The sequence below is a fragment of the Bos javanicus genome, chromosome 6, assembly GCF_032452875.1.
Source record: "Bos javanicus breed banteng chromosome 6, ARS-OSU_banteng_1.0, whole genome shotgun sequence".
Classification (NCBI taxonomy): Eukaryota; Metazoa; Chordata; class Mammalia; order Artiodactyla; family Bovidae; genus Bos; species Bos javanicus.
The window spans coordinates 69396813-69420759 of NC_083873.1; the positions used below are offsets into that span (position 1 = coordinate 69396813).

General features: G+C 42.9%; 1 protein-coding gene and 1 long non-coding RNA gene across 8 annotated transcripts in view; one reads left to right on the forward strand and one right to left on the reverse strand.

The window, feature by feature from the left end:
* The window catches only part of LOC133249553 (uncharacterized), a 33734-nt gene extending 14949 nt beyond the window's left edge, over positions 1-18785 (forward strand). The window contains exons 3-4 of one of the 4 annotated variants that reach the window (XR_009737012.1): positions 1131-1222; positions 17283-18785. This is a non-coding gene — a long non-coding RNA (uncharacterized LOC133249553). Of the gene's footprint in view, positions 1-1130 lie in introns of all 4 variants that reach the window. The other 3 variants (XR_009737013.1, XR_009737011.1, XR_009737010.1) reach the window with 3 other exon arrangements.
* Positions 1-23947, reverse strand: part of LNX1 (ligand of numb-protein X 1) — a 191619-nt gene that overhangs the window by 106965 nt on the left and 60707 nt on the right. For all 4 annotated transcript variants that reach the window (XM_061420169.1, XM_061420168.1, XM_061420165.1 and 1 more), the window contains one exon: positions 4455-4952. In XM_061420169.1, coding sequence (XP_061276153.1) covers positions 4455-4846 — 392 coding nt within the window. In that variant the 5' untranslated portion in view covers positions 4847-4952. The remainder of the gene's footprint in view (positions 1-4454; positions 4953-23947) is intronic.

The window sequence follows — 23947 nt, forward strand, 5'->3', positions numbered from 1 at the left end:
AACTCAAGGGCAAAGTGGCTTATACCATGAACTCAACATGTGTGTGTTTTCAAATTCTCTTTTACCTTTCAGAGGTCATTTTCTCAGAGGCAGAAATTGTGGCTTATATAGATTTTTCTTTCATTCTGGGCCTGGCCTATTGTGGATTGTTGATAAATATTATATATGCACAGAATGATACTGCAAAATAAAGAAGTAGTCTTGAGACTTAAAAAATGCCCACTCAGGATCAAAGAAGTAAAAGCTTCACTTCCACACACCCTCTCACCGCCAGTCTGGGTCAAGAGAGGTGCACTGAATTGACCCTCTGCTGTGCCCCAACTGCGCCCACTGCCAATATCCCTTGGTAGGGAAGTCTGCCATTGCACTCAACAGCCCATCACTCTCGTGGGAATTCTTTATAGTAGACCCATATGATGGGAGTCTGCAATCATCTAAGAGCAGAGGACAACAGAATTATCCAGAAGATTCCAAACATCAGCTCACATGCTTAGATTTACTCCCATAGAAGAACTCTTCAATCTGAAGTTAAAAATAGTCACCCAAGTCATTGCTGGTCCAGCCAGTCATGCACACCCACAGTTGCCCATACATGCTTTACTTTAGGATTTATATTCAACCCAAGGTCTGAAGTAGTAAGACAATGTTTACAAATGACATAAATTCTGCAGAAAAACAGGCAGCATCCCTGATAACCATAGCATGCATGATCCTCCAGACAGGCCGTGAACAGAGACCCTGCAGAAATAGTTCTTGAACACAGGTTATTTACTAAAGGGACAATGGAAACATTCTAAATGTGATTTATTTCTGCAAGAGCTTAGTATTCAAGGAGTCAACTGAAATAAATTCCCATTGCACGGGCGGACAAACCGCCTATAGGGAGCTTCCCGTGAAGCCCAGGGTTGCTAGCTCTCTAGGACCCCCTGGAAGGACATGTGGATCCACGTCAGTCTCCCCGTAGTTATCAACCAGAATTACAGTGAAGTTCTCCATTTTAGGTCAATTCTCAGCCTGACTACTTTATATTCATCAAAGTACCATCAGTCAAATAAAATATTTTTAACTCTTTACATTTTAAATACTGAAATGAAGAATGCAAAATTTATAAATATAAATTTGTCTTCTAGTACAAACATATGACAAGACTTCCATACAAGCAGCCACCGACCTGGAGGCCTCGTATCGGAATGCAAGGAAAACACCAGCTTCCTGGTAACGTGTGAGTTTTCCTACTTTAAGAGACTCAGCAGTAATAGTGCCTTAATCTTAACCTCTCTTCTAAGAGGAGGAAGAGGTAGTCTACTGAACTGGTTGGTCACAGGCCCCGGGCCCAAGAGGGCTCTGGAGTCAAGTTCTAGATTAGCTCCGGTTTCTGAATCCTGGCCAGTAAAATGCTCAGGGAGCAGGAGGCAAGGAAGTATATATTAAGCATTTGATGACTAACAAATTCAACGTATTTTTGGAAATGTTGGTTTTAACCTACTTAGGAAGCTGAAGTGTGGAGTCACAGCAAGTGTGGAGGCCCAACACCTTGCCCTGAGAGTTCCCTCTTCACCGAGGGCTGCTGAAGGGGAGGGTGAAAGACTCTGAGGGCCCAGCTCAGACATGTGAATTCAATTAGCTCTGCACATCTCGGTATGCGCTGAGGGTTCCGCAGACCTTTCTCCCGGGCTTCCTGGAGGTGTGGGGTCATGCAGCCAGTGTGGGCAGCTGAGGTGCACCTGAGTCATCTCTCTCTCTAGACCCCAGAAACCACCTCCCTCCCCGCCCCACCCCACCAGTCTCCCGGAAGACCTCCCCCGGAAGCACTTCTTTCCAGCCTTGCTCTCAGCTCCATGTGCTATCTTATCCCAATTCTTAGGGATATTCTCGGCCCCAAGTCAGTGCTTGATGAGGGGAGGAGGAAGGGCTGCCGTGTTTTCACTCTCTCTCTTCAGAGTGCTATTTCTCTCCTTGTCTCTGTCCTCTCTACCCATCTCCTGCAAAACTCCAGTAGTGGGCAGAATACTGACCATGCCCCTCCCCAAAGCAGTCTGCCTCCTCATCCTCAGAATTTGTGAATGTGTCACCTCACATGGCAAAGGGGACTTACAGATGCGACTAAATAATCCTGAGATGAGGAAAGGAACCTGAACTATGCAGGTGGATTCACTGAGTGGATCCCGTGTCATCACAGGCATCCTTGCATAAGGAAGTCAGGAGGATCAGAGTCATAGAAAGACATGTGGTGATGGAAGGAAAGGAGAGAGACAGAGAGAGAGAAGGGGAAGAGAGGAAGGAGAGAAGAGAGAGAGATTCTAGGCTGCTGGCTTTGAAGATGGAGAAAGAGGCCACAAGCCAAGGAATACAGGGGCCTCTGGAAGCTGGAGGCCACAAGGAAAGAGACTCTCCCCAGAGCCAAAGGGAACCAGTCTCCAAACACCTTGACGTCAGTGAGACCTGTGTTGGACTTCGAATACTCGGAACTGGAAGGTAACACACTTGGCATTGTTTTAAGCCACTAAGTTTGCGATCATTTGTTACAGCAGCAGCAGGAATTGAATACAGCTCCCAAACACAAATGTATTATACAAACGGCAAAAGTAGGCAACATGTGAATGGGGCAGGGAGGTCTCCCAGGGCCTTTTCTCCTCTTGCTCTTCACCTCTTCTGTCTGGTGTGGCTGCAGTCTTGGCCCTGGCCCTGTGTCAGCATGTGTCTGCATCCACCTCCTCTCTGACCCCAGACCCACATCCCTGCAGGCAGCGCCTCCCCTACCCAGGCAAAACTTGCAGCAAAGGTCACACACAGACTCCCTTGCCCCTTCTCCTCTGGCCATGCTTCCTTCTGGGCAACCAGACAAGAGGCACATCCTAGCTTACACACCTGAGATCACAGAGGGTCAGAGGCAACTCACGAATCTGACATAGATGCACCTGGTTCAACATCCAGGCAGGGAAAGTGTGTTCACCGACATAATTACTATGGAAAACACGTGTGAAGCATTACACCCAGGCGGGTGCTTTGGATGCAAACTTCCATGTTAGAGATTCTGCATGTCCCCAAAGACAAAGACTCAGACTCAGGGCTTAAGGAATGTGACCTTTAGAAAAAAAAAAAAAAAACACCCGCACCTGCCTCTAGCCCATGTTACGACAGGAACCAAGATAAACACCAGTTTCCAAATTTCCTCTTACAAAACAACGCTGGTATTACTGTTCATGTCTTACTAAGCACCTTAGATGCTCTAAGAGAGGAACTCCTGGGCCTGAGACCCAGGGCCGCCCCCTGAGGCTGTCCACAAGAAGTACGCTCAGGAACACACAATGTGAGTGGGCGAAGTAAGAGGTAGATGGTGGAGCGGCTGGTGTTGACCACCAGCAGGAGCAGTCACACCCCAGTGTGCACACCTGTGCTGAAAAACTTGCAGAACAAATCACTAGAAGGACAAAAGTTTTGTAAATCTCTCCTCTTAGAAATTTAGTTGAAAATACCTCGTGTCTTCTCAAAGGATAGTTGGGCTTTGGTATTTCCTGTACAGAGCAAAGCATGGGCCAAATTGGGAGAGATTTTTTTTTTCTTACATAAAAAGGCAAGCAATGTCCTCCAGGATATCTTTTTGGGAACCTGAGGCCTCACAAAATGAGATGAGAAAGCTGCTCATTAGATTCTCCACTATCTTTCACATTTCAGATGCACCCAAATGAAATAAACCAGTCACAAAAGAACAAATACTGAACAGTGCTTCTTATATGAGGTTTCTAGAGCAGTCAAATTCATGGAGACAGAAAGCAGAATGGTGGGTGCCAGTGGCTGGAGAGGAAGAAATGAGGGGGGTTTATTTTAATTTTTTAAATGGATGTGAAGTTTTAGTTCTGGAAGATGAAAAAAATTCTGGAAATGGTTATTGGTGATGATTGTTACATCAGTGTAAACTTAATGTCACTGAGCCACACACTTAAAAATGCTTAAAATGGCAAATTTTATATTATTTATATTTTACCAGAAAACCTTCCAACCGTATAAACACACACCCACACATACACACAATCACACCCCACAACTCTACCACGTGCTGTTTCCTCACACTGAACCACAGCCAGAATACCTCAACCGTTTCTTATTTTGAATGAATCCTTTCACTGGCTGCAAAGCAGAAAGTAAAGAAACAGGCATTTCCAGGAGCACCGGGACCTTGGAACACCCGGCCCTTGCAGCAGCGGCCGTGAGGGCGGGGCTTCTCAGGATTGGCCGAGGGGCAGCCCCTCCCTAGAAAGTGAAAGTGAAAGTCGCGTCCGACTCTTCGCAACCCCATGGACTATACAGTCCATGGAATTCTCCAGGCCAGAATACTAGAGTGGGTAGCCTTTCCCTTTTTCAGGGGCTCTTCCAAAACCAGGGATCGAACCCAGGTCTCCCGCACTGCAGGCGGATTCTTGACCAGCTGAGCCACAAGCGAAGCCCCTCCCTACCTCGTTTGAAAGTGGTGCTCAAGGTCGCAGCGCTGCAGCACCTCGGTGCAGTGCTCCGTAAACGGGCAGGTCACCAGCAGCTTGTTTAGGAGCTTGTTGACCAGGATGTTGGATTTCTTGCAATGCTGCAGAACCAGAGGCTTTCGATCCACGGGGCAGAAGTCCTTCTCCACCAGGAAGTTGGTGAGGCAGACTGTACAGTAGGTGTGGCCACATGGAGTGTCCAGAGGGTCCAGAAGAGCTTGCAGGCAGATGTGGCAAATGAGGTCATCGTCCACATCTTCCGTGTAGGTGTAGAAGTGGTTTTCCTCGGGGGAGTGGGCTTGGCCACACACCACACACAGGGGTTCAGGGCTGGGATCCGGGTCCTCAGCGGGGTCTGGCTGGTTCATGGTCAACTGGGAGTGGGTGGAGCAGGATGACAGGAAACCAACCCCGGAAAAGAAAACAGTATTTCCTCCAGAGTAAATCAAGATCTTCTAGGAGCCATCCACAAACCTGAAAGAGAACAAGACTGCTCATCTATCTTGGTTATGGACATTAGGCGGTGCTTCCAGTGGACAGAACTGAGCTGTGACTAGGAAGGCCTGGGCCGAGTGACCACTTGGTGACTGACTAATGAGACCTGAAGCCTGGCTTCTTTATTGCCTCAGTTTAACTACCTATCTTAGCAGGAATAATACTTACCTTTAATTTCCTCATATTAGTGCAGAGAAAATTATCTGAGTGAAATCTGAGAATGCCCAGAAACAGGCCCTAACAAAACAGATCAGTGATTTATAAAATTCTGTGTCAGATCATGACAAGAAGAAAAAGTTAATGCTCTGATGGCTTTCTCTTATCTCTCTTCACTACCTTTCTCTAAAACCCAGAAAATAAAGGACACCTCATAGTCTTCAACTAAATCATCTAAGAAACAAGCATGATGATGATGAAAGCATTGTTTTCTTCTGCGTGCATTTCATTTATTCAGTCATTTCGTGGTAAAGGTGTTTCCAGAGCCACGCTGCCTGTAACAGTCTTGCCATCACTGTGCACCAATGATTTAAGTCTCTGTTTCCATGTCTGTAGTGGCTCAGAGGTTTAAGTGTCTGCCTGGAATGCAGGAGACCCAGGTTTGATCCCTGGGTCAGGAAGATCCCCTGGAGAAGGAAATGGCAACCCACTCCAGTACTCTTGCCTGGAGAATCCCATGGACGGAGGAGCCTGGTAGGCTACAGTCCACAGGGTCGCAAAGAGTCGGACATGACTGAGCGACTTCACTTTCACTTCCATGTCTGTAAAGTGGAGATAGTACTGTAATGGCCTGTTTCAGAGGGTTGTTGTGAGAAGTAAATGACATATGAGGCATAAAACACTTCAGAATTATGCCTGAAATACAGTAAGTCCCCAGTAAGTATTAACTATTCTTACATATATGTGTTACTAAAGTCATTCTGTCTCCAGCCGAGCTCATTTGACCTGGAAATTGAAGGCTATAGTGCCTCTCAGGGGTCTTTTTGCTTTGTTCTCATAGTTCTCTTTCATTCAATTATATATATATATATTTTCAAACTAGTAGAATATTATCACACTATGTATTTTCCTTTGGTGAAAAGTGAGAGTCGCTCAATTGTGTCTGACTCTTTGCAACCTTATGGACTGTAGCATGCCAGGTTCCTCTGTCCATGGAATTCTTCAGGCAAGAATATTGGATTGGGTTGCCATTTCCTTCTCTGGGAGATCTTTCCAACCCAGAGATTGTGAACCTGGGTCACCCACATTGCAAGCAGATTCTATACCATCTGAGCCACCAGGGAAGCTAATCTTCCTTTGGTATAGGAGTTTAAAGTAGAGATTTCAACAATGCCTGATCAACATCTAGGAAAGTCTCCTGATCAGTCAATAAACATTTTTTTCTTTGCCTTCAATATTTTTTATTAATGAGCTACAGTAGTGTGAGATTAGTGACAATGATAATCAAAAACATCTGATTTCAGTAAGCATTTTGTGAGCACCAATCTTGAGCAAGGTAGCAAATCGGCTGTGCGGGAGACCTTCAAGAGAGCTTTAAAGGACATGCCTACCCTCTTGGAGTCCCCAGACCTTCCCAGGGGATGTGGACGTGACCAAGCAATGAGAAACCTAGGTAAGCAGTGCAGACAGAGGTCAGCATTAGGGGACTCAGGGTCAACACTCATGACAACGAAGAATCCTGTAGTATCCCAGCCCTCAACTCAACTTTCTTCTTTTCCGAAAGTAACTAAAATGACTTTAAGTTTTCCGCAGAAACGTAAAGACAGATGAATCACCTAACAGGAAACTGGCCATGTTTTGAAACAGCACAGAAGTCATAAACTGCTTTACAGTTTTTTTCTTTTCCAAGTAAAGTTTGAGGTTGTTTGTATAAACATAGCCTTATCTCAAAAAGAAAATACATTGACTTCAAACTTGTACTGAGTCAGCTTACATTTCTGCACTGTGTTAACAAGCCTTGAAGAATACTCTGGTCAAGAAGTAGAAGTAAAGTGCCCCAAATGTGAAAGCATGTAGAAATCACAGACTTTTATTTAGCATCAGAAGAGATCACAGGAGGCAAAAGTAGAGGATACAGGAGGGGGTGAAGCTGTTTATAGTCAAAGTTCATAGAAACCTACACAGCTGCTATTTGTCCTCAAGGCTCAGAGAAGATATTGGAACCACACAGGAAATGCTTTCAGTAGCATGAAAAACAGTTCAAAAATAAACATGAAAATGGAAATGGGCCACCCAAAAGATTATCATCTGCTACAGGAAAAAAAGTTCACATATTTTGAACTAAAACCCTATGTCTTTAGCACTTAGAGTTGGGTCAAATCCTCCCACGTATTCTTTCTCATTGTGCTGAACGGAAGGGTGATAGGAATGTAGGTGGTAGCTCTGCTCCGACTGCTGTAACAACAATGTCACATTTCTGGGCCGCTTCCTCGTTGGTGAAAAGGTGGAATTGGACCAGATGTTTGGTTTTCTCACTGTGCTCTGGAAGGTGTGTCAGATGCCTCAGGCTCTTCCAGGGAAGGGAAGGGGGATGGTAGGCTGTGTCCAATTTTCCACTCCATCCAGACCCAGCTCCACTTTCATCTCAAGCATGAGGTTCCTCATAAGATTCTTTTCAAAGGACCATGGCTTAAGGAAAACAAAAACCAAAAAAAATCCTCCGGACTAGATACTATGAAATCCCTTTCAGAAACAGAGTCCTATGGTTCCATGCTAATATAACAGAGGTGTTTTCTTGGGGTATTTTAGGGTGGTTGGCTTTGGGGAATTTTTTTTTTTTTCTGGGGCCTATATATATATAGTTATGTTATTTCATCCTTACAAATCCCCAGGGATTTTGTTTGTAATTTAACAGATGAGGAAACTGGGTGTAGAAGGTAAGTAACTTGCCAGTTACACCAAAAAAGAACAAACCAGCAGGGGCTCATAACTCCTTACTGCTCTTCACAACATTGCTACTTTTCTCCCAGCATCTATCTTGACTAGGACCAGTCAGAATCCAAAAAAAGTAAAAAGGAAAGTGAAAGTCACTCAGTCATGTCGGACTCTTTGAGATCCCATGGACTATACAGTCCATGGAATTCTCTAGGCCAGAGTACTGGAGTGGGTAGCCTTTCCCTACTCCAGGGGATCTTCCCAACGCAGGAATTGAACCCCGGTCTCCCTCACTGTAGGCAGATTCTTTACCATCTGAGCCATAAGGGAAGCCCAAGAATACTGGAGCGGGTAGACTATTCCTTCTCCAGCAGATCTTCCCCACCCAGGAATTGAACCAAATATAAGAGCCCCAGGAAATTATAAGGTTAAAAATCCCTGTAGGCCCCATTGCAGATGGAGTTTTCCAAGATCTCTGAATAAAAAGATTCTTCCACTTTACTGAGTGCTAAAATGCCTAAGACAGGATAAGTGGATTGGAGTAAGCAAAAATGGCAGATTTAGCTCCAACACCAATTTGTTTTTCTTTTCATTCTTTTTTTATCTGAGAGCAATTTGAATTCCATGGCACTTAACTCTGGTGAGTAAACCAGATTCTTCATATAATATTAATGTAAACACTGCTGTATATATTTTTCAACTTTGCTTTAGACTAAATAAAGCCTATATGAATAGACACAGATTATGAGAGAATTGGCTAAAAAAGCAGTTTGGGTTCCAAGAAAAGAACTAGGTAGACTTTAAAAAGTATGATTAATATAATTTACTTGATGTTTATTTCCAGTTTACATCTTATAAATATGTATGATGTGTCATGTTTTTGGACATATATGTGCCTTGCTGATGAACTGAGAAGAAATTATAGAAAGTCATTAAGGCTTAAAAGGTAAATTTTGTCCCCTAAGAGGGAGCAAGAGGGTCTGTCCATACACGTTAGTCTGTATGTCAGCTGTCAGCAATCTGGTCCTAGCTGGGGTAAAGAGAAAGGGATATGCAAGATGGCTTTTTTGCAGTTTGGAGGGAGAAAAAGCAGGAAGTAGATCCCTTCCCTGAGTATGTGTAGGGGTGGGGTGGGTATCTTACTCTGCCTTGATACAACACTCTTGTGACTTAGGAACCATCCTTCCTCCTTTTCTCTGGTTTGGGGACAACAGAAGCCTGACGGGACGTTTGCAGAGACATGTAGTCCACCAATATCATGCCAGGAAGTGCCCGGAAAAATGACAATGTCCATCTCTGTTTGTCCTTAATCCCTGCTTCCTTTCCCACTACTTCATCATGCCTGCAATCTGTCCAGAAGTTCTTCTACCTAACTTTGAAATTCTAAACATCTGTGGTTGATAACAAAGATACGTTTCAGAGCAAATGTGAGTCAGCACCATCTGCAACCAAGAGGCTCATCAGAGGTCATATGCACACTGTCACCTGCTCTGGAAAATTCAATAGCCTGGAAACTTAGTAGCCTTAAGAGCAGCCTTCAGGAGGGCGATTAAGAGGTACAGACTTCCAGCTGCAAAATGAAGGAGCTTCATAGTTTATGAAATCATATACTCAGTAATGATATAATATCTTCATGTGGTAACATATTGTAACCAGATTATTGTGGTGCTCATTTTGTAATGCATAGAAATATTGAGTCACTACGTGTACCAGGAACTAGCATGGTGTTATACTTCAACAAACAAACTTGGAAAAAAACAGATCATATTTGTAGTTACCAGAGTCGGGGGAGAGTTAGAGTGGGTAGATGTAGTCAAAAGATTAAGAATTCCAGTTAAAGGATAGATCGGAGAAAGCAATGGCACCCCACTCCAGTACTCTTGCCTGGAAAATCCCATGGATGGAGGAGCCTGGTGGACTGCAGTCCATGGGGTCTCTGGGAGTCGGACACGACTGAGTGACTTCACTTTCACTGTTCACTTTCATGCATTGGAGAAGGAAATGGCAACCCACTCCAGTGTTCTTGCCTGGAGAATCCCAGGGACGGGGGAGCCTGGTGGGCTTCCGTCTATGGGGTCGCACAGAGTCGGACACAACTGAATCGACTTAGCAGCAGCAGCAGGGATGTGGGCGTCCCTTGTGGCTCAGTGGTACAGAATCTGCCTGCCAATGCAGGAGACACAGGTTCAATCCCTAGATCAGGAAGATACCCTGGAAAAGGAAACGGCAACTTGTTCCAGTATTCTTGCCTGGGAAATCCTGAGGACAGAGGAGCCTGGTGAGCTACAGTCCATGGGATCACAAAAGAGTCAGACACAACCGAGCAACTAAATAATAACAACCTACTAAGGAGGGAAAGTTTACATATTGACCAAAATTTTTTTTCTCTGGAACTCACCTAACCCCTTCATGGGTGCCATTTAGAACATGTCTAATTCCTTAAATCCATTTCAATTATTTGAAGACAGCCCCCAAATTTTCCCATAGGTTCAGCAGCCTTAGGTGTGTCTGATATTCCTTCAGGTTTCCAGACTCCAAGAGCCTGACCACACTCTTCTGCAAGCTCTAAACTTATCAGTGTACTTTCTGCAATATATGGACAGCCTCCAAGACAGAGTGAAATGAGAGTAACCAACTGCTCCCATATCCAAAGACTGCATCTGCTTTCTTGGTGGCAATACACACCTTGGCTGTTACTGCAGTCCTGCCAGGGCTGAGCAGGGGACATTACACTGAGCCCTGAAGGAAGCTATTAGTAATTCTTGGCCACAGAAGTGAAAAAAAAATTAAGGATAATGAAGTAGAGAAGTAGATGCTTTAAAAGGCAAAAGCAAGGGCTTGGAGCAGTTTAGAAAATGCAATGATATTTACTGGCATTAGCTAGATTTCTATAAACAAAATAAAGTCCTTAATGGCCAAACAGTTCCAGTATTGGAATTCTCAGCATATAATCTGATCTGAAGAATGAATGGTATTTGGGGAATTTGGGGCTCTCCCATTTGTTTGTAAGCATTCCTTTATTTTGACAACTCTTGGTATTTTACAATATCCTGACATATATAACACAAGGGAAATGGAAACCGCTTTAAAAAATGGTAAATCTGAGATAATTTTTCCCGTCAGGATAAACATTGATGAGCTTTCACTGAAATTCACTATTAATGAAAAAAGGGAAATAGGGCCAAGGGCAGCTGATGAAGGGGCAGGTGATGGAATAAACTAGAAATTCTGCAACTCCAAATGCTTTGTACCTCTTCCTGTCCAGCTGCTTTAAAAAAGAAGAAGAAGATGCACAAGTGCTTGAGAAGGAAAGTGTACCTAAGGAGGCTTACTAGCCAGTCACCTTGGAACATTAGGCTTCTCCATTTATCTGCCAGAAAGCATTGCTTATAGAAAATTCCTACTTAGCCTATGACAAACACAGGAAAAAATCCACTGAAGACATTCCTAAATAACAGATACACTTATCCCACGAGTGCTGCGTGCTCCACATTGCAATATGTAGTGTGTGCTTAGTCACTCAGTCACGTTCGTCTCTTGCAACCCCATGGTCTGTAGCCCGCCAGGCTCCTTTATCCATGGGGTATTTTTCCAGGCAGGAATACTGGAGTGGATTGCTGTTTCCACCTCCAAGGGATCTTCCCCACCCAGAGATCAAACCCATGTCTCTTGTGTCTCCTGCATTGCAAGTGAATTCTTTACCACTGAGCCATCGAGGAAGTCCCTATGTTGCAGCCTAAGGCCAAAGGAGATATGAGTCCTGATACACATGTGTATTTTTTAATGGTTAATTTCCCCTAGATCATTAAAATAATTGAAAAGACATGGGAAACATGAAAAACACATATTAAATGTACAACATTATTTTAAGTTTAAATATTTTATTTATAATAAAAACAAAAAATTTTCCCCCATAGTTTCACTTTCCTGGCTTTAAAGGAAGCAAGCCCAGCAATACTATTTTCAAAAATCTACCTATTCTTTTGTCTGATTTTCAGCTGAGGAAACTGCTGTTTGACAATCTTTTTTGACTAAGTGATACCCTTAAATAATCTTTAGATAATTTGAGCTACTGATCCTTGTATTTATTTAAATGTTAATCATTTGTTCATCATGGGTTTTTGCATTAGTTTTGCTTTTTTAAAATAATGCATTAAAACAGTACTTATCATGATTACCAGGGTTTTGGGGGCCCCCCTAAAATTTACACCCAAAGGTAAGTGCTGCATTTGCCTCACCAACTCATGGCCCTGTGACTGTTGTTATTTCAGAGACTCAGGTAGAGCTGTGTGTTGAGGCCATGGTTAGGACTCAGCTCTGCTTCCAACTACCTCTGTGGGTCTCAGTGTTTTCCTTGCACCTGCCCTGATTCCCAGTCAGGTGCAAAGGCAAAGAATTACAACCTTGTCACAGGTGCACCACTAAATTTAACCAAGGTCTAAATTGATCTGACTGATCATTGTATTGATACATGCTTGATAGAGGCACCAGGTGAGCAATCTGCTGACGGGTTCATGAGGCAGGAGGAAGAACTTTCTTCAAATGAGAGGAAGAAAATGTAACCTAAGGCCAGGTCCCCAAAACAATCACAAGACAACTGAATCCTGAAAGAGCTTTGTTTTGTGAGTATATAAGAGAGCCCATTCAAGTTATAGAAATAGTTCTCTCAAGGAAGGACACTGTATGAACTGTTGCTATACAAATAATGTGAGACTTGGCCCTACTTGGGGGAGAGAGAAATTAGGAGGTTGGGATTAACACTATGCCCCACTATATATAAAATAGATAACCAACAAGGACCTACTGTATAGCACAAGGAACTAAATTGAATATTTTTAATAACCTATAAGGTAAAAGAACCTGAGGAAGAATATACATGTATATATAAAACTGAATCACTGTGTTATATACCTGAAACTAACATGATATGTGAATCAACTACACTTCAACTTTTAAAAATTTTTTAAAAAATGAATTAGCCTTAAAAAAAAAAAATGAAACTGAGCTTAAGGTTTTCCTGTTGTTGATGATGTTATAAAATTTGGATGAAGCTCCACAGGGCAGAATGGCTGCAGGGCTGGTTTCGAACTGGTCACTGAGGCCATGTCTCAGTACAGAGACAGTACAGATCACACTCACAGTCAGGAACACTGAAACTGTGAAGACTAGATATACAGCCACTGAGGAAAAGGGTGGGTAGAACAATGCCAGTAAATTCTTGTAACACCAATGGCTTTGTCTCCCTTTCTACAATGATTATCAGTCCAACCACTGCCCTGGTTCTGGCTTCAACACCTAAATTAGATTATTGGGGGAAAGGAATTGCCAAGGTCAGGGCAAACTCTATCTTTCTCTATTCAGTTCAGTTCGGTCGCTCAGTCGTGTCTGACTCTTTGCAACCACATGGACTGCAGCATGCCAGACCTCCCTGTCCATCACCAACTCCAGGAGTTTACTCAAACTCATGTTTATTGAGTCACTTTTGCCATCCAACCATCTCATCTTCTGTTGTCCGCTTCTCCTCCTGCCTTCAATCTTTCCCGTCATCAGGGTCTTTTCCAATGAGTCAGTTCTTGCCATCAGGTGGCCAAAGTATTGGAGTTTCAGCTTCAGCATCAGTCCTTCCAATGAATATTCAGAACTGATTTCCTTTAGGATAGACTGGTTGGATCTCTTTGCAGTCCAAGGGACTCTCAAGAGTCTTCTCCAACACCACAGTTCAAAAGCATCAATTCTTCGGTAATCAGCTTTCTTTATAGTCCAACTCTAACATCCATACATGACTACTGGAAAAACCATAGCTTTGGCTAGATGGACCTTTGTTGGCAAAGTAATGTCTCTGCTTTTTAATATGCTGTCTAGGTTGGTCATAGCTTTTCTTCCAAGGAGCAAGTGTCTTTTAATTTCATGGCTGCAGTCACCATCTGCAGTGATTCTTGGGAGCCCCCCAAAATAAAGTCTGTCGCTGTTTCCATTGTTTCCCCATCTATCTGCCATGAAGTGATGGGACCAGATGCTATGATCTTAGTTTTCTGAATGTTGAGTTTTAAGCCAGCTTTTTCACTCTCCTCTTTCACTTTCATCAAGAGGCTCTTTAGTTCTTCACTTTCTGCCATAGGGTGGTGTCATCTGCATATCTGAGGTTATTGATATTTCTCCCGGCAATCTTGATTCCAGCTTGTGTTTCACCCAGCCCAGCGTTTCTCATGATGTACTCTGCATATAAATGAAATAAGCAGGGTGACAATACAGAGCCTTGATGTTCTCCTTTCCCTATTTGGAACCAGTCTGTTGTTCCATGTCCAGTTCTAACTATTGCTTCCTGACCTCCATACAGATTTCTCAAAAGGCAGGTCAGGTGGTCTGGTATTCCCATCTCTTTCAAAATTTTCCACCGTTTGCTGTGATCCACACAGTTAAAGCCTTTGGCATAGTCAGTCAAGAAGAAGTAGACGATTTTCCTGGAACTCTCTGGTTTTTTTGATGATGCAACAGATGTTGGTAATTTGATCTCTTGTTCCTCTGCCTTTTCTAAATCCAGCATGAACATATGGAAGTTCACAGTTCACGTACTATTGAAGCCTGGCTTGGAGAATTTTGAGCATTACTTTACTAGCGTGTGAGATGAGTGCAATTATGCGGTAGTTTGAGCAGTCTTTGGCATTGCCTTTCTTCGGGATTGGAATGAAAACTGACCTTTTCCAGTCCTGTGGCCACTGCTGAGTTTTCCAAATTTGCCAGCATATTGAGTGTAGCCCTTTCACAGCATCATATTTTAGGATTTGAAATAGCTCAACTGGAATTCTACTGGGCTTCCCTGGTGGCTCAGATGGTAAAGCGTCTCCCTGCCATGTGGGGGACCTCAGTTCGATTCCTGGGTCAGGAAGATCCCCTGGAGAAGGAAATGGCAATCCACTCCAGCACTCTTGCCTGTAGTGATGCTTTCTAAGGCCCACTTGACTTTGCATTCCAGGATGTCTGGCTCTAGGTGAGTGATTATACTATCTTGATTATTTGGGTCATGAAGATCTTCTTTGACTAGTTTTTCTGTGTATTCTTGCCATCTCTTCTTGATATCTTCTAGGTATTAAGAGAGTTAGTTAGGTCCATACCATTTCTGTCCTTTATCGAGCCCATCTTTGCATGAAATATTCCCTTGGTATCTCTAATTTTCTTGAAGAGATCTCTAGTCTTTCCCATTCTATTGTTTTCCTCTATTTCTTTGCATTGATCACTGAGGAAGGCTTTCTTATCTCTTCTTGCTATTCTTTGGAACTCTGCATTCAAATGGATATATCTTTCCTTTCCTCCTTTGCCTTTTGCATCTCTTCTTTTCACAGCTATTTTGTAAGGCTTCCTAAGACAACCATTTTGCCTTTTTGCATTTCTTTTTCTTACAGATGGTCTTGACACCTGCCTCCTGTACAATGTCACAAACTTCCGTCCATAGTTCTTCAGGCACTCTGTCTATCAGATCTAATCCTTTGAATCTGTTTGTCACTTCCACTGTATAATCATAAGGGATTTGATTTAGGTCATACCTGAATGGTCTAGTGGTTTTCCCTACTTTCTTCAATTTAACTCTGTATTTGGCAATAAGGAGTTCATGATCTGAGCCACAGTCAGCTCCCGGTCTTGTTTTTGCTGACTATATAGAGCTTCTCCATCTTTGGCTGCAAAGAATATAATCAATCTGATTTCATTATTGACCATCTGGTGATGTCCATGTGTAGAGTCTTCTCTTGTGTTGTTGGAAGAGGGTATTTGGTATGACCAGTGCGTTCTCTTGGCAAAACTCTATTAGCCTTTGCCCTGCTTCATTCTTTCTCTATTAAACAGTGTAAATTTACAGTTACATGTTAAATTATGGATAAGTTGTATGAGACTTGCAGGTATCAAAGTGCCATCATTTTTTTTTTATAAATACCAACTTTGAATTAAGATATATAAGAGGCTAGACAAATGCTCTGGGGGCTATACCTTAACTTACATTTGTAGTGGGGTGAAATTAGGGGCTTTAATGGGCTTCCCTGTTGGCTCAGAAACATGACTGAAGCAACTTAGCACACTGGTGACCCAGATGGTAAAAAATCTGCCTGTAAAGCAGGAGACCTGGGTTCAATCCCTGAGTCAGAAAGATGCCATGGAGAAGGGCATGGCAACCCACCCCAATATTCTTGCTTGGATAATTCCATGTACAGAGAAGCCTGGCAGGCTACAGTAAATGGGATTGCAAAGAACTGGACATGACTGACTCACACTTCCATTTCCAGGTACTTTAGTGATCTGAATAAAAATAGTCATGCACAGGATAAAAGCTATCTTCAAACTAAGAGCCTGGGTTGGAAGTGGAGGTGGGGAGACGAGGGTGCCATGTGCCTTGCAGGGGAAAGAGGACAGAGGGAGGGCAGGTGTGTATGGGCTACAAAGGTCAGGGTTAGCTCTGCTCCTACTTAATATCTAAATCACCAGTCTCTAGAGAGAGTAATTCATTAATGCAGTCTGTGAATGACACCTGTCTGTATAGTGTTGCCAACACTATAAAATACAGAAAAAAAAATACAAATGATCTTTAAAGAGGTTGAAATATAGTCAGGAAATTCAAGGAAAATTGAACTAAAAGGAGAACATGTGATATATCTGGAGTCAATAACTAAGAAGATAGATGTTCAGAAAATGGGAAAAACAAGGGGAGTGTTAAATGAGAAGAAATTGAAGTTTTAGAAGTCAGTGATGGACTTGCACAAGCTCCTTTTGGAAAGGAGCTTTGTCTCTCTTGTCAGAAGACTTTACAGCCTTTCCCCTGGGGTGTCAGGGCACACCTTTCAAACTTGGGTTTGTTTGTAAGAACTCTGGCCCATAAAAGATGTCCTTCTGCTTCCTGGTCTACCAACATATTGAGATGGAATTAACCCCCTGCCAACAACAAAATGAAAGCAGAATATTCTGCATTGACCAATGGCTCATGGCTCTTACAGTCAGTTGCCACAGGGTCCTGGGCAGGGCTGATGTCAGATGAGAAGTATGGTAAAGAAGCAGACTGGCCTTTTTACACTCAAGACTGAAAAACACACTTGTGCTGTGCCGTGCTTAGTCACTCAGTCATGTCTGACCCTTTGTGACCCCATGGACCACAGCCCACCAGGCTCCTCTGTCCCTGGGGATTCTCTAGGCAAGAACACTGGAGTGGGTTGCCATGCCGTCCTCCAGGGGATTTCCCCAACCTAGGGATTGAACCCAGGTCTCCTGCCTTGCAGGTGGATTCTTAACCATCTGAGCCACCATGGAAGCCCAAGAATACTGGAGTGGGTAGCCTAAACATACTTAGGAAATGCTTTTTTTTTTTTTTTAACCTATAACCAAGGTTTAAGGAAGAAAGGACAAGGTAGAGGAAGGCATTTAAGTGCTCAGCATATCTCTACTGTTTCAATTCTATAGGTATTTACCTTTTACGTGCCTGACTATTGCTGCTGCTGCTGCTAAGTCGCTTCAGTTGTGACCAACTCTGTGCGACCCCATAGACGGCAGCCCACCAGGCTCCCCCGTCCCTGGGATTCTCCAGGCAAGAACACTGGAGTGGGTTGCCATTTCCTTCTCCAATGCATGAAAGTGAAAAGTGAAAGTGAAGTCGCTCAGTCGTGTCTGACTTCTAGCGACCCCATGGACTGCAGCCTACCAGGCTCCTCCCTCCATGGGATTTCCAGGCAAGAGTACTAGAGTGGGGTACCATTGCCTTCTCTTGTCTGCATTTCTGTGGGAGTTCCCATAGGCAATTCAATTTCATCCTCAATGAGTTTTTCTAATTAGGAAAATGGAGCTTTCATATAGGAAAAAACAAACAAAACAATGTAAGAAAACACACAATAAGTACGGTCCTCCAAAATAGGAGCCAGGGACAAGTGTGGAGGAAAAGGAGTGAGAAAGCAGTGTGGCATGGCTCAGAACAGTCAAGGAAAGTTCTTGGAACAGATTGTCCTCAGGGAGGGTCATGAAAGATAAACGAAATTTGGGAAAGTTGGAAGAAATCCAGGCAGAAGGAAGAAACTGAGCAAATTCTTCAAGGAAAAGGAATCCACCCACTGGTGTCTGGTGTTCCTACATGTCTGAGATCCTAAAATTATTAAGAAGTCACAGGGATTTGAGTTGGGTGATAATCTTAGATTCTCACCAAGAGCAAGAATCCTCTTTATGACATGCCGGGGGATGACCTACCAGCTTCTGTTTGAAATATCTCCAATCATGGGCTCAGGGTTGAGTGGAGGAATCACTTCCTTAGCCAGAATACCACCTATCTGTTAAAGCAACCTAAGATGACCTTCACTGATTTGTTTTTGTAGATTCATCATACTAGTGACTGTGAAAAGATTCAGCAGGTCTTTAGCATATAAAGCACTTAACAATTGTATTTTGAACTTTGAACATAGGAATAAATAATGGTAGTGGTGAAGGTTGCCAATTCTGTTTCTCCCTGCCTGTACTTTGCCCAATATTTCAATCTCTAAGTAGATAAGGAATTTCATCATAAGAAGTGGGAGGGGCCTACGTGTAGGATTGTCCCTCCCAAAGATATGCCCACATCCTAACTCCTAGTACCTGAGAGTGTGAACTTAGAAAAACAGTCTTGTCTTTGATGATAAAATTAAGTTAAAGATCTTGAAATGAGATCATCCTGGATTATCTGATTTACCCCAAATCCAATGACAAGTGTCTTTTTAAGAGACAGAGGAAGAGAAAACATAGAGGAGATGGTGATGTGGTGACAGAGACTGGAATGAAGCAGCCACAAGCCTGGGACACCGGGAGGCACAGAAGCTGAAAGAGGCAAAGAAGGATCCTTTTCTGGAGCTTCCAGTGGAAGCAGGACTCTGCCAATGCCTTGATTTCACAGTTCTAGCTTCCATAATTGTGAGGAAATAAATTCATGTTGTTTTGAGATGCCAAGTGTGTGGTAATTTATTACCGCAGCAATAGGAAATGAATACAGGGCTCTGTATACCCAGAAGGGGGTACACATTCCCCATGATCTTTTCCAATGCTTCTCTACAGGATTTAGGGACAATATGGTGAGTGGCAGCCATTTAGACATCTATTAATACATACTTCTGGATAGCAGTTCTGCCCTAGTATAAAAACCTAATTTACTTTTAATCCATACCCAAGCGAGAACACAGATGTCTCCAGAGATGACTGTTAAACCAAATTTCTAGGGCCCCAAGGGAGAAAAAAGAACTACAGGTAGAATAGCTGAGTTTGTGTGTGTGTTTTGGAAGGCATAAGACAAGCATAATGATAATAGTTAATGAGGAATCTGAAAACACCAGATGACTCATGTGTTAACGTGAGTATGCTGGAGCCTAAACATGTAGCGTACTAGTCAAAAACGGCCACGTGACTGTGAGAGCAGTCATCAGCAAGTTATGTAAATCATCTCAACAGATAGCAATGACATATTTAGACCTCACCATCATATATGTATTATTGCCATGCTCCATGCCAAGAGGCTATTAGAGAAAATTCTTGTAGAGTTTCCACTCTTTGCTATTGATGAAGTCTTTTCCATCCCTGTGACAAATGCTTCAAACACAAGAAGCGACCAAGAGTCACTGGAAAATAATGGTGGAACTGCAGTCCACACATTCTAAGTCACATATTAATAATATATATATAAAAGATCTCTGGTTAATTGGGGCAGAACTTAGCCACTGACAGAAGTGTATTGTCAATCCACCATGTCAAAGAGTGTGGCTCCCTAAACTGGAAGGAGGGGGAGGGGATGAAGTATTCTTCTGGAAAGGCAGACACAGAAGGGCAGGGTGAAGAGAACAGGAATAGAAAACCACAAACCTCAAATTTGGGGGTCATCTTTTCTATCCTCTACTTGAATCCCAGGAATCCCTTCTCTCCCCTCCTTTTTAGATTATATTTTATAATGTAAAATAAAACATAATTATTACTAGTTAATGAGCAGTTCACTAAGTGCAAGATACTATGTTGGATAATTTTCATGTATTTTCTCAGTTAATCTTTAGAATGACCCTATGAGATCCGTGATCTAATCTTTATTGTACAGATGAGTGGTATGTGCTACTAAAGAGATGCAAGTCTTCTTTGTCATTCGTTCATTCAGTAAACATGTGAAGTTGCTCAGTCGTGTCCGACTCTTTCGGACTCCATGGACTGTAGTCTACCAGGTTCCTCCATCTATGGGATTTTACAGGCAAGAATACTGGAGTGGGATGCCATCTTACTAGGTACTAAATATAGCAAAAAACAACCACCTTCAGACAGGGAACTCAGTGCACTGCAAGGCAGTCTACTGGACTTTTAGACAACTCTAATTCTTAGAAAGTTCTGCCTCATGTTGATCGGAAATACATCTGTGGGTAAGCAACAGGTCACTGTGTTGTCCTCATCTTAGAACCAAAGAAGAGGAAAAGATGAATGGAAGAAGTTTATAGAGGAGAATCAACACTTCTGTTTCTTGTTTCAGCTCAGTGAAGTTTTTGTGCTTTGCAATTTGTATGGCTTTCATGTAAACCTTTATTCTTTGGAGATAATAGATGGTTAAATCCTATTAACCCAGAAAGAGTGACGTAGTCTTCCTTCCAAATGGTTTTGAAAAGCCCATGTTATTTAGAGGCCCTGTCAGAGAACAATAAATTTGCCACCCACATAAAAGTGAGTCTATGCGGTGCCAGCACACAAATATCAGGATGAGTTACATACATCAGAGAGTCCACGAATGCCGAGGCAAGGGGGAGGACACATTTTAGAGTATCTCTCATACGTCCCCTCTCGGCAGCATCATACAGAATGGCCTTTTAAGTAGTTAGAATCCTAGCAGACCTTATCTTCCCCACTTTAAGGAGTCCCTGGAAGCCAGGAATCACCACTCCAGGATACCCCACTGTTTATTTACATCATAGAATCCTACTACCCACAGTTCTGCAAAGGACCAGGCATTTCAACTGACAGCACCCCTGGCCTGGAACTCCAAGATAAACAAGATATTAATAATCTTTGTTACCAGGTTCTCCCTCTAAGCCTTTGGGGGCCTTTTGGGAAACCTGTTTTGCTCAGAGAGTATTTGGTTCTCAATTTACTACTGTTTCCATCATTATTATAGCCAAACTGTAGCATGACCTAGGAAGTCTAGCTGTATCCAATATAACAATTGCTTCCTTTAATACTACACAATTTAACACTTACTGAGTGCTTTCTATATACCAGCCACTTTATATGAAACCATTTCAGTTATTCCTCACAATAGCACTGGGTTTGGTAAGTATTCTGTTTTCCAGATGATGAAACTGAGACAAAGAGATATTCAATTACTTATTTAGTTTAATAATTACCTGATGGAACGGGCCCAGATCTGATTGATTCTAGCCACTATGCCTTCCTTTCAAGAAAATAATAGTTGACATTGTGCCAAAGACTATTCTAAGCACTTTAAACATTTCAGTGCATTTCAGCTTCACAATTTTCTTATAGCTGAGGTAAAGTGAGGTTACATAACCCATCCCAGGTTACAAGGCTAGTAGGAGGTGGAGCTGGGTTTTTTAACTCAGGGAGACTGATGACAAAGAACAGGCCACTGTTCTAATGCAGTAGTACCATTCCACCTAGAATTCAATAAATAAGACTAATATTTCCTAATGAGGCATATGGCCACTCCCCGGCAGTCAACCTGACCTACTCACATAGGTGCACAGCCCATCCAGCTTCTGTTATGGGGCCTGGGGATGTGAACCACAACACATTGACATCCCTTTTAGGGAAAAAGGTAAATATGGAAACTGATGGATGGGGAGGTTGAGGTGCATCTCCAGGTTCCACTGAGCAAGCTAGTAATCAGTTCAAGGTTATGAACCCCTGATCTCAATCCACTAGGCTGTTACCTTGCTCTTGATGATGAAAATTATCTTTTTGATGATGACCTTATCTTGTCAGGATAAGGTGAGACCTGGAGAAGTTCTCAGGGCACTAGGAACACACCTGCTCTCATGCAATCGCTCAAGGTCATCAGAGGGCACATGACAGACCATTAAGGAGATGATCATGTCTGCAAGACCTCCCAGTTCCCCTTCCTCAGTCGAGGGCAGGCTCCTCCTCCCAGGGACTTAGCCCTGCAGCTCACCAGGCTGCAGCCAAGGGTGTTTACCTGCAAGACTGGAGGAGACCACGCAGCAGTCTGCCCTGGAGATAACACAACTGAAAGCAGAGAGGGCTGTCTGCCAAGTCAGATTGCACAAATGCCAACAGACCGTTTCCCCCGAAAGCCTGCAGAGGACCACACTTTGTGGGCTGTTGTGGGATGAGAGTCTTGAGGAGGGAAAAGGCAGGAGTAACAGCGTGGCTAGCAGCTCCTAAAGCTGGCCTGAGAGAATGGCAGGAACCAATCTGCCTGGCCTGTTTAATGACACAGTTTAAGGATTTTCTTCCCTCCTGCCTGTCTCCTTTCTCTACACTGTGAACATCGGTGTTAATTACTTACAACTAATAACCATAACAAGAACTATCAGGGTTCCTAACAAGTGCAACCACATTAGACCTTTTATCTCAGAAAGGTCAGACTATTTCCTCCAGCAATCCAGATAAACACCCTCAAGGAGGCTGGATCTAGCCTTTGCTTGGTACCCACTTAACACCAGGCACTGGCCACTAGATGCTCTGTATATGTTACCCTACATACTTCTCAGGACCATTTTATATTGTTGGGATTATTAGTTCTTGTTTTACTGATGAAGAAACAGAGACTCAGAGAAGTAATGTAAGGAAGATGTAAATGGAAGAGACTGTACAGTTTTCAATCAAGCCATTTTGCACTTAACCAAGGGATGGAGTTGCTACAGGAAGGGAACCACTGGGGGTCTTTTCATCCCTGTGAACAAAACTCATGTACACATTATCCAAGATACCAGTTGCATTCTAAATCACCTGACTCTGAATTCCAGTCTCTGTAATTTTTTTTTCTTTCTTATATCTGGGGGCATAGTATCCATAGCTTTGTTCATTTAATAGTCAGGAGCCCTGGCATATAGTGATAAAATGATTGGCTTAGTCAGACATTACCTACTATTCAGAGACCTAACGAACCACGGCCCACAGGGGGAAGGAAATATCGTGGAGAGGTTTGTGACTTTAAGAACACAGTTCTATCCAGAAGATTTAGGATCTAAGAGATCTTTTTCTCTCTTGTGCTGACAAAACTCTGAATCAAGTGAGGCTATTGGTGAAGGACAAGCAGCCACCACCATCCAAACACAAGGCTCAGGGGAAAAGGACAGACAAAGGTCACCTGAAGAGCAATACAAGCCTCTGAGGAGTAAGAGAAACTGGCAACAAGTGTGAGGCAGAGTCTCGGGGGAGAAGCAAACATCTGAGATTAAAGTGTTCTCAATTTGTGTCAGTTTATACTTTAGGAGAACTGATACGAACTTTGAATTTCTGGGTGGATGAATATGAATATCTATAGGAACAGGAATAGTCCTAACAGATTATTCCCTTGCTAACTGAAATCTCAGAAAAATAGCCCATGAAGGAATTCAGGATGAAATGCCTCCCTCACAGGTTGACTTTTCTCTCCCAGTTTTCCAGCTCATCCCAGTAGGGAGCCAGGTTTGGAGATGGTTTCTTTTCCTCTAACAGCAGTATTGGATGGAGAGTGTGTGTGGCTACTGGGCCATTCAGAACAGAAGTGGTAGCAGTCTGTGTGGTCAGGATTAAGAAAACAAAATGGATCCTAGAGGTAAAATTACTTAAGAAAGAAAGGGCCTGGCAGAACAGTCTCCTTGGTATATTTGCAAAGAAAAGAGAGGGGAAAAAAAATGGAAGAGTTCCAAAAAATTACACATCAGACCTGAATCTATATTCTTGTAAACACTGAGGAAATGATCTTTACTTTAGCCAAAGGTCAGCAGGCAACCAACTCAGGGTCTGAATGTAAACAATTCTAATCCAAGTCTGTGAAGTAGTTTTAAAAAGAATAAAGGACAAAGAAAACAGGAGACTTCTCTAGAGAAGAAAGAAGGAAGAAGCCTGGGGTGCAGGCTTCTGAGTAAGGGCAATAGAATTTACCTGCTGGAGGAACAGATTTTCAG